This window comes from Raphanus sativus, unplaced genomic scaffold (genome assembly GCF_000801105.2).
Source record: "Raphanus sativus cultivar WK10039 unplaced genomic scaffold, ASM80110v3 Scaffold3787, whole genome shotgun sequence".
NCBI lineage: Eukaryota > Viridiplantae > Streptophyta > Magnoliopsida > Brassicales > Brassicaceae > Raphanus > Raphanus sativus.
This window is the reverse complement of record NW_026619091.1, coordinates 1-9,767: the sequence shown is the minus strand read 5'-3', so window position 1 is coordinate 9,767 and position 9,767 is coordinate 1. Positions and strand designations below refer to the sequence as shown.

Below are 9,767 nucleotides of genomic sequence, written 5' to 3'. Positions count from 1 at the left end.
ATCAAGAAGGGGTAAGAAGAGGGTCCCTGATCGTGGTATGGAAAAAAGGAAGCATAAGGTTCTCTCTAGTGCACCAAAGCAAGCGCCTTTTAACGAAGACATGAAGGCTTTCGTGACACAGTTGTTTGAAGACAACTTCTCTGCAATGGAAAAGAGGCTACAGAAACAGATGTCCGAGACATTTGAGCAAATGAAGTCGGACCTCATTGCTTACCGAAAAGAAGCAAGCGTTGAAGTTGAGCATGGAGGGCCTTCACCGTCCAAGGCAACAACGAGCCAACCACCGTTGAGGAGGTCCACACGAGGGGTAAAGAAACTCTAATCTTCGCCAATATCTGCAATGTTTTTTTCTCTTGTTTATTAGATGGTTTCGGTGTCTGTTTGTGTTATTGTCTTATATGATATCGGCCTGGATTTTGTTGTGTTTTATAAGGTCTCGGTTTGGATGTGTGCTTGATGTGTAAGTGTCTTGTTTGAAATTTATGTAATGGTTGTGAACTTGTACTAAGATATTTATGTAATGTTTTATTAATGTGATGGATATGTGGTGTTATTTTTGTGTTGTTATGTAATGGTGGTGAACTTGTACTAAGATATTTATGTAAGTGTCTTGCCATTGTGTCTTACAGGAAGCAGTCGCGAGTCCAGTTAAATTCAGTCAAGATGATGATATCTTTCGAGGGATAGGTACTCAAGGCGTTGAAAATCTTTCTCAGGCTTCGCATGTGCCCGAAGTTGATCCATCTCAGACAGATAAGGAAGAAGATTGGTGGACTCCAATGACTACAGCACGAGGTTCACGAGCTAAAGACAAGGCACCACCTCCGTCACAGTGGAAGAAATGGTCTAAAGGAAATGGCAAAGGACCTCAGCTTAGTGATACACCATTGCCACAAGATGATTCTCCTGAGTCGCAACTGTATTATTTCTCTGAAGAATCATGGGACAGATTCACGCAATGGTCTATGAATCCCATACCTTTGCAAATTGGTCCTACAATCTTCAATTCGACTGTAGCTACAAGGATAATATGTGCTGGAAAATGGCTTGGGAACGACGTAATGATTTCTTTCTTTTGCTAATTTGATGGATATATCTTCCTTGGTGCTGAGTTTATTTAAATTTTCAATGTTCAGGAAATGGATGCTTATATGTTTATATGGCGAGTTAACACATCTTTGGGACGTTGGGGCCCAACCCGTGTTGTTTTCATGTCCGCTATTTTCAGCCTCCAACTCAACGCCGCATACAATGTGTTCCACCCTGACAAGAAATCTTACCAATTGCCTGAGTTTCTTCTTGGTTACGGGAGAGGAGAACTTCCATCTCATGGGCGGACTGATCTAGTTTGGGGCGTTGATATTGATCGTCTATACTTTCCGTTGTTTGTGAACGGTAATCAACTTTGTCCTATACACTTCCATGTTCTCTTTTCTGATCTTAAATTTACTTATGTCCATTGCAGGTAATCACTGGATTGCTGTCACCGTAAACATCATTGAAAGAAAAGTGGAAGCTTTTGATTGCGGTGGGAGAAGGAATAAGAATAAGCAATCCCTTGAGAAGTTTGCTCACATGATTCCTAGGATAGTGAAGGCCGTTGCACCACCTGATAGACAGAAGAAGCTACTCCTGTCACCATATACTATTGTGGAAGTCCCTATGAAGAAGAGATTGAACAAGTCATGTTGTGATTGCGGTGTATACGCACTCAAACACTTGGAGTGCCTACTGCTTGGTGTCGACGTCAGCTTAGTGGATGACGAAATCATCCAGGGTTGCAGACAAAAGATTGGTGTGGAATTATGGGAGGCTACCCAAGATCCCATTTTCGCTGATGCTATGACTCGATATGTGCCTTCACCATGGGAGAGGTCTGAGGTCTTTGACCTTGAAGAAGACTGATTTTTTTCCTATTTAGTGGTGTAGGCTATAATTATGTGGTAAAACTCTGTGTGGTAAAACCTTGTGTGGTAAAACTCTAGCTATTTTATTTTTATGTTTTTAGGAACATGTGCGAAAATTCTATTTTGGCGGATTTATCTAACCATTATAACAGGGGTTATGGTTATGAATTTTTATGGAACATGTTTCTTGTTCTTTGTTTTTTCCTAAATAAACCCTAAACCCTAAATAAACCCTAAACCCTAAATATACCCTAAACCCTAAATAAACCCTTAACCATAGTAAATCATAAGATGATAACCTAAATATACTCTAAATCATAAGATGATAACCTAAATAAACCCTAAACCCTAAATAAACCCTTAACCTTAGTAAAGAAAACTAAACTCCAAACATGAGGTAAATATACATAGGACTCTAATCGAAGGATACTCCAAACCTCAAACATAACCAACATATACATTGGTCACTAATTCATGGCCACCTCAAACATAACCAACATATACATTGGTCACTAATTCATGTACACTGATCTATATTGCCGATGATGATTTTGTGGTTTCTTTCTTATTTTTTACTGATCTGCCTTAGATATAGTACATCTTATAGGAGTATCAAACGGCGTCGTTTTGCCTAAATTTTTGACCTACTCTATTTTCTTCCTCATTCTTCATCGACAGAGAGAAATACGGAGGCGAAAAAATTGGAGATCGAGTGAATAATGTCTTCGGTCTATTCTTCATCCTATTCAACAGATCGACTCGACAGACAACGTGGAATTCCCACAAGATGCAAGTGCGGTGAGAAAGTAGCTCGTTTCACTTCGAAAACAGTGACAAATCCGGGAAGATTATTCCATTGTTGTCCGATGGGATCTGAGATGGTAAGTCGTGTACTTATAGATATGTGTCCTTGTTTTAATCTTACTAACTGTTGGATGTTTTTGATGAAGGACAAAACCCATCTGTTCAAGTGGACTGATGAGTCAGTTGTTGAGGAGGTTGAAGATTTCCAGGAACTGTTTGACGTGATGCTCGTCGACACTTCCGAGATTCAGAGATCAATGCAAGCTTGTGAGACGAGGCTGAAATGCCATGAGAGTAGAATTGTTGAGATGGAAGATGCTGTTTCACGTTGCCAAGAGAAGACCATCAAATGCATTAGCGAGTTAAGGATCCTAAAAGCTTTGTTTCTGTGTTGTCTGGTGATGATCTTCATCTACTTTAACTATGCATGATGGTCATGTGCGACCTCAATTTGTTCTGTTTTATTTTGTGAAATAAGTTCTACACTATGTTGCTTCTTCTTTGTTGGTGATAAACATTTAATAGAACCAATATTGGGCGAAATACCAGATTGTCATAAACAAATTGTCAACTTTTTTCTAAATCAAAGATCCATCTGTCTCAAGGGAAATAAGAAAAAAAACAGAACACACATAAAAGCTAAATGGGTAAATCGCAAGTTCCCCTCTTGTGTCCTTCGTTACCACAACGGCTGCACTTGTGCTTTTTATTCTTGCTTGATCCTTGAGAAGCTTTAATCTTGTCTTCTACTGTTTCATACCTTCTCTTCACGGGTCGACCAGCACTCTTTCTTGAATCTGGTGGCAACACCTTTGTACTTTTAACCTTTGCTGGGACATTCCAGTCAGACTCTGGGACTGCTATTGGATTAATGGACTCCTCATAGGCTTTTCTCCACGTTGCAGTGGTGTATACATCATCAGTAAAATTGTGTACTTCCCTTCCTGCGTAAAAAAATAGGGTAAATAAATAAGGTAAATAAATAGGTCTCAAGCTGCCAAAAAAACATTAAATTGGTCCCAAGTTCATGTGTTTATACTTCTATACCTCATGAATAAATTGCAGGAATGGCGTGTCTGCAAGGTATTTTTCCTATATCGTACTTCCCACATGTTCATGTTCTTCTTCCCAAATCAACATGACAATCATACATGTCTCCTTTCACAAGCGATCTGAAGTTGTCAATCTTGTAAACCTGAAATCTTTTTGCCTTCACAATTCTCCTATCAATCTTTTTCTCCACCTTAACGGTTAAAGGATCAAGATGTTTAGAGCTTAATAGGCGACGCTCGTAGAACCATCGAGTCATGAATTCTCTTATACTATCCAGTAAAGGAATAACCGGATATTCTCTAGGTATTTTCAGAAGTGAATTTATGGATTTTGCGGGGTTTGTGGTCCTAATGTCATACCTGGAACCAGGGAAGACAGAACGAGCCCATTTTCGCACATCAGCCTCCCGTAGATATCTTCCGAGCTCAGGATTCATATCAAAAATTTCGGTGATACGTTCCTGAAATTCAGTGTACCTATATGCCTTTGAAGCTTGTTCGACCAAGGCAGTCAACCCCTTCTCTTTAAAATGTTTAACCACATTGGTCCGCAAGTGGTGAATGCAAATTCCATGTGCTGATCGAGGGTAGACAGTGGCAATAGCTTTAGCGATTGATGAATTTCTATCCGAAACAAAAGCTAAGTCGTTGGAGTCAGCAACAACCACTTTCAATTGTCTGAAGAACCACCCCCATGAATCATCATTCTCTGAATCAACAACTCCAAATGCTAACGGATACAGATTAGAGTTACCATCAACAGCAGTAGCAACAAGTAGAACTCCTTTGTATTTATTTTTCAGAAACATTCCATCTACAACGATGACCCTACGCATTGTATTGTAGAATCCTCTAAATGATTGCCCAAACGACATAAATAGATACAAGAATCTCCCATCGTCAGTAGTTTCATAGTGAGTATGCGTACCAGGATTAGCTTCTTTGATCATATGCAAATATTTAGGTATTTTAGCATAACTTTCTCTGGTATACCTCTAACAGCTGCAATTGCAAACTCACGAGCTTCCCAAGCGTGCGAATAAGTGATCTCAACACTGTGCTCCATTCTCATAAATTGAATGATCTCGTTTGATTTTGGGCCTTCATTTGAATCATCAAATCGATGTTGTATCAGACTCCCAATTGTTCTTGCCGATGCTGTTTTCCAAAACTTGCTTCTCTTCGAAGGAGCACATGTATGTCTTCCTTCGCACTTGTTGATCATGAAGTATGTAGACCCATCCAGACATCCCGCACGCACAGCCCAGTTGCACAATCTATCCTTACATCGAATGTACCACCACTTTTTAGTAGATTTGTTAACAGTGAATCAAAATGATGCTTCATCGCCCAAATCTCCATTGTTGCTTTAAGAACCATTTTACTTCTGAAAATTTGATCATTCTTCACAAAATCTGGGCGCAAAGATTTACCATCCTTTTCAGTAAGGCTTTGAAAACTCTTGTTTTCACTGTCTCCATTTTCGTCACCACAACCATCCCCAGCGACTTGCTCCTTCCTTGTATCACAAGGCTCCTTTGACGCTTGGACAAAGTCTGCTGGATTTATTTCAGGAACTTCCTCATCCTCAATATTACTTGAATCACACGGCTCCTTATTCAAATCGATGTTGATTCGTTCCTTTTGATTCACACCACTACTAGAGAACGTGACACACAAGGTAGGACCTAAACCCTTCTTCGCATAGCCCATAAAGTTAGCTACTTGTCAATCATTGCTGATGATAATGGGAGGATTCCCTCTCTGATTCACCATCTCATAACTCAACTCAACATTAACAGAATTAGGTTCCACGCCATAATCCTCACACACCATGATCTTGAGCCGCTCCAACACAGTTGTAGCATCTAATGTCACCATTCGACCACGCCTGTCTTTGTCTACCACGAAACTCCACTCCTCGCTGGAACTAGACATCCATTCACCAGATTTGACATATATTAGAACCAGGTTGATAGAGAGAAGAGGGAAGAGAGAAAGAGAGAAGAGAGAAGAGAGAAGAGAGAAGAGAAGAGAAGACCGCGATAAACACAAAAAACAAAGAGAAGGGGATCGTGGGAGGAGGAGGAAAACGTGGGATATCAAGAAAATATTCTCCAAGATTTTTAGGTCAGATTTAGGAAACTTCTAAAACAGAAAATGGAAGTTTCCATTTTTTTCAGATTTCCCTAGAATACGTAATATACCCAATCCAGAATATAGTACAACACGTGCAACACCTATTCTTCCTTAGGCGTCACATAAGGTAAAAGGCATAAGAGCCTATGGCACAATTTCTAATTTAGGTACATCATAGAGTTCAAGATATATATCGTTAAATATCTACTGGTACACTGAAGACATACTGCTATATGTTGACGTAACAAAATCTAGCTCAGATAGAGGGATGAAGAAACATTAGTTTACGTTATATAACCGAGATATATCTATGTATTATAATTAGTTTCGGTTTTCTGTACTAAGCAGACTAACGGAATGTGTATTCTATTTTGGCTAGAAGAGAAAATAAAATATGATTCCCTATTTTAAAAAAAATAAATTTAAACATATAAATTATCATACATATGTTTCCAATACTTTTCATATTTTTTTACATTTTTAAAGTTATGTTTACTATTTTTCTCATCAACCAAGGGCAAAACAAGTCAAAAAATGACCAAAGTATGAAAAGTCCTAAATTGACAATAGAAAATTCAAAGTGTCTCTTTTTGCCAATTCTCCCTCAATAATATAGGAGTTATGAGGAAGAAGCTATCCCACTTTCTATTCAGGTGATTCCAGATAAGCCTGTTCGGATATATGGCAATATCTTCATGATTCCTATCAAACCAGAAGGAACCAAGATGTAAGAAGCTTGATTTGGAACTTTAATTAGTGTAGAATCACCAGGAAGTTATGAGGAAGAAGCTACCCCACTTTCTATTCAGGTGATTTCATATTAGCCTGTACGGACATATGGCAATATATTCATGATTCTTATCAAGCCAGAAGGAACCAAGATGTAAGAAGCTTGATTTCAAAAAATTAATTAGTGCAGAATCACCAGGAAGTTGTATAAATCTCATAGGAGTTATGAGGAAGAATCTATCCCACTTTCTATTCAGGTGATTCCAGATTAGCCTGTTCGGACATATGGCAATATCTTCAGGATTCTTATCAAACCAGAAGGAACAAAGATGTAAGAAGCTTGATTTCTTTTTTTTTTATCATCGACTTTTACAGACTCAAAACGACTCTGTAAACCAAACAGGTAACTCTGCATCCATATGCACGACAAAGGTCGGTTGATTCCTAGCACTTCTGGCGAGGCTGTCGGCCTTTTGATTCTTCGTGCGAGATACATAAATAATATCTGAACTATGAAAGTTTCCTTTCAAAGTCTCGATATCTGCTAAATAGGTTGCAAAAGCAGGCCATTCTTCTGGTTCCGAAACCATCTTCACCAATTGAGAACAATCTGTCGCAAATGTAACCCTGTACTGCCTCAGATTCCGCATACACTCCATTGCCCATATTAAAGCTTCTATCTCTGAGTGGAGAGGAGATAGGGAAGCCCTGACATTCCGTGCTCCCATAAGACCATCATATCCCTCAAGTATACTATACCATCCCTGTCCCGAGAATATTTCCTTATCCTTCCAGGATCCATCAATAAAACACCATCGTCCTGGAATGGACGGAAGATCCGAATTTTGTTGACCTACTACTGGTGTAGGGATAATTTGTGCCTCCTTCCAAAGTTTTGATTCTGTATCTGCTAGTTTTATGGTATCCATAGGTTCAACGTCCAAATTGCTAAAAACCTTTTTATTCCTTGATTTTCAAATATACCATAATATCCAAGCAAACCGATGATCCTCTAATTTTGGAAGAACTCTCCAAAATAAATAATCCATATTAGTGAATATAGACTCTGTGGGGAAAAAAGAATGATTAGATGGGATCTGGGATAGAGCCCAAACCTGACGCGCTGGAGGACATTCAAAAAATACATGATTAATTGATTCCTCTGGAGCACCACATCTATCACAACATAAGTCCCCGGATAATCCTCGTGAGTGTAAGTTCTTCCTTACCGAAATACATCCTGACACTATTTGCCATAAGAAGTGTTTAATCTTTGGTGGACAGTGAATTTTCCAGCAATGTGCCTTAATGAAATCAACTGTCGGACCAAAAATTGGTAAAGGTTTCCCCTTATCCGGATAAACCCGTTCCACCTGGTACCCTGATTTGACCGAATATTTTCCGTTTTGAGTAAAATGCCATCCATCTCTGTCCATGTTCTGAAACCTACTCAATGGAATGCTTTCAATAATGCTTACATCATTGGGATCCACCAAAGCCCTTATTGCCTGTGAGTTCCAGATACGTAGCTCTGGATCAATAAGTTGATCTACCGTGAGATCGGGGTGACTGAGAACATGATTTTTGTTTGCTGGTCTCGGGCGAGTGGTTGGGAGCCAAGGATCCTTCCATACTGATATGGATGACCCTGTTCCTACCCTTTTGATTAGTCCTTTGGTAACCAGAGATCTAGCTGAAGTAATACTCCGCCAGCCGTATGACGGAGAGTATGAACGGATCGGTTCCAGGGGTGAAGCATTTCTGAAATACCGTCCTTTGAAAACTCGCGAAAACAGTGTATTAGGATTCTCTATCAGTCGCCATAGTTGCTTCCCCAACATAGCTGTGTTGAAATCCAGTATATCTTTAAACCCCAGACCACCTTCCTCTTTACTGATACATACCTTATCCCAAGATTGCCAATGCATACCCCTAGTACTTCCTCCTGGACTCCACCAGAACTGTGCGACCACACTTGTTAATTTCTTCACTATCGTTTTCGGTAACCGATAGCAAGACATTACATGATTAGGTAAAGCTGTAGCCACTGATTTAATGATCACTTCCTTGCCCCCTTTGGTAAAAAATTTAAAGGTCCAGCCATTTACCCTATTGTTATACCGATCCTGGAGAAAACTAAACACCTGAATTTTAGATCCTCCAAGATTCTCTGGTAAACCCAAATATGATCCCATACCTCCCAGATTTTGTATACCCAAGATATCTCGCAATTCTTGCCTACTTGACTCCTCAATCTTATGTCCAAATTGTATTGATGACTTGTCAAAATTAATTAATTGACCAGAAGCAGCCTCATATTCCTTTAATATCCTTAAAATGGTCTGACACTCATCAATACGTGCTCTACAAAAGAAAAGACTATCATCTGCAAAGAGCAAATGTGAGATCGATGGATAGGCCCTCGCCACCTTCATACCAGTTAACTGTTTATTCCTCTCCGCCTTTCTAATATTCGCGATCAGAGCTTCCGTACACATAATAAAAAGATACAGAGATAACGGATCCCCTTGTCTTAACCCCCTTTGGGGAGTTATAAGTCCCCGGGGCTGACCATTAAGTAACACTTGATATTGTACAGACGAAATACACTCCAGCATAAGTTTAATCCAATGAGGATCAAAACCCATTCTATGGAGAAGAGCTCTGATAAAATCCCACTCAATCCTATCATAAGCTTTACTCATATCTGTTTTAATTGCCATGTATTTTCCCTGACATGCCTTATTCGTGCGTAGCCCGTGAAACATCTCCTGAGCAATCAAAATATTATCCGAAATCAGCCTGCCTGCCACAAATGCCGATTGGGTCTCTGAAATAAGTGCCGGAAGACAGGTTTTCAACTGCTGACATAATACCTTAGATATAATCTTATACCCGACATTGCATAAACTTATCGGCCTTAATTCCGTCATCCTTGTTGGTCTTTCCGTCTTCGGTATCATACAAATATTAGTAAGATTTAATCTTGGGTCCATTTCCCCTGAGACCATAAAATCGTTCACCAAAGTAACCAAGTCATATTTTATTACATGCCAAGCGTGTTGGAAAAAAAGAGCGGTCATTCCATCGGGGCCAGGGGCCTTTTCTGGATGCATCATAAACAGAGCCTGCCGTA

General features: G+C 39.5%; 3 protein-coding genes across 3 annotated transcripts; 2 read left to right on the top strand and 1 right to left on the bottom strand.

The window, feature by feature from the left end:
• The first annotated feature begins 100 nt into the window (after positions 1 to 100).
• On the top strand, positions 101 to 1,905 carry LOC130506924 (uncharacterized). Its single transcript, XM_057001619.1, has 5 exons — positions 101 to 307; positions 365 to 433; positions 630 to 1,058; positions 1,137 to 1,395; positions 1,466 to 1,905. Exons 1-5 carry the CDS (start codon positions 101 to 103, stop codon positions 1,903 to 1,905), a joined length of 1,404 nt encoding a protein of 467 aa, XP_056857599.1.
• A 721-nt stretch (positions 1,906 to 2,626) lies between these two features.
• Positions 2,627 to 3,142, top strand: LOC130506923 (uncharacterized protein At4g04775-like). The gene is made up of 2 exons (XM_057001618.1): positions 2,627 to 2,788; positions 2,858 to 3,142. The coding sequence occupies exons 1-2, from the start codon at positions 2,627 to 2,629 to the stop codon at positions 3,140 to 3,142; spliced, it is 447 nt and encodes a 148-aa protein (XP_056857598.1).
• Positions 3,143 to 3,825: 683 nt separating this feature from the next.
• Positions 3,826 to 4,829, bottom strand: LOC130506922 (uncharacterized). The gene is made up of 2 exons (XM_057001617.1): positions 4,757 to 4,829; positions 3,826 to 4,703 (listed from the first exon to the last, which is right to left on the bottom strand). The coding sequence occupies exons 1-2, from the start codon at positions 4,827 to 4,829 to the stop codon at positions 3,826 to 3,828; spliced, it is 951 nt and encodes a 316-aa protein (XP_056857597.1).
• Positions 4,830 to 9,767: the final 4,938 nt, after the last annotated feature.

Excerpts from the sequence above, each read along its gene's own strand:
- LOC130506924 (XM_057001619.1), top strand. The coding sequence starts at position 101 with ATGAAGGCTTTCGTGACACAGTTGTTTGAAGACAACTTCTCTGCAATG. Across the intron at positions 434-629 it reads ATTTTGTTGTGTTTTATAAG|GAAGCAGTCGCGAGTCCAGT; the intron begins GTCTCGGTTTGG and ends TGTGTCTTACAG. Across the intron at positions 1,396-1,465 it reads CTTTCCGTTGTTTGTGAACG|GTAATCACTGGATTGCTGTC; the intron begins GTAATCAACTTT and ends TGTCCATTGCAG.
- LOC130506923 (XM_057001618.1), top strand. The coding sequence starts at position 2,627 with ATGTCTTCGGTCTATTCTTCATCCTATTCAACAGATCGACTCGACAGA. Across the intron at positions 2,789-2,857 it reads GTCCGATGGGATCTGAGATG|GACAAAACCCATCTGTTCAA; the intron begins GTAAGTCGTGTA and ends TTTTTGATGAAG.
- LOC130506922 (XM_057001617.1), bottom strand. The coding sequence starts at position 4,829 with ATGGAGCACAGTGTTGAGATCACTTATTCGCACGCTTGGGAAGCTCGT. Across the intron at positions 4,704-4,756 it reads TGCAATTGCAGCTGTTAGAG|AAGCTAATCCTGGTACGCAT; the intron begins GTATACCAGAGA and ends ATATGATCAAAG.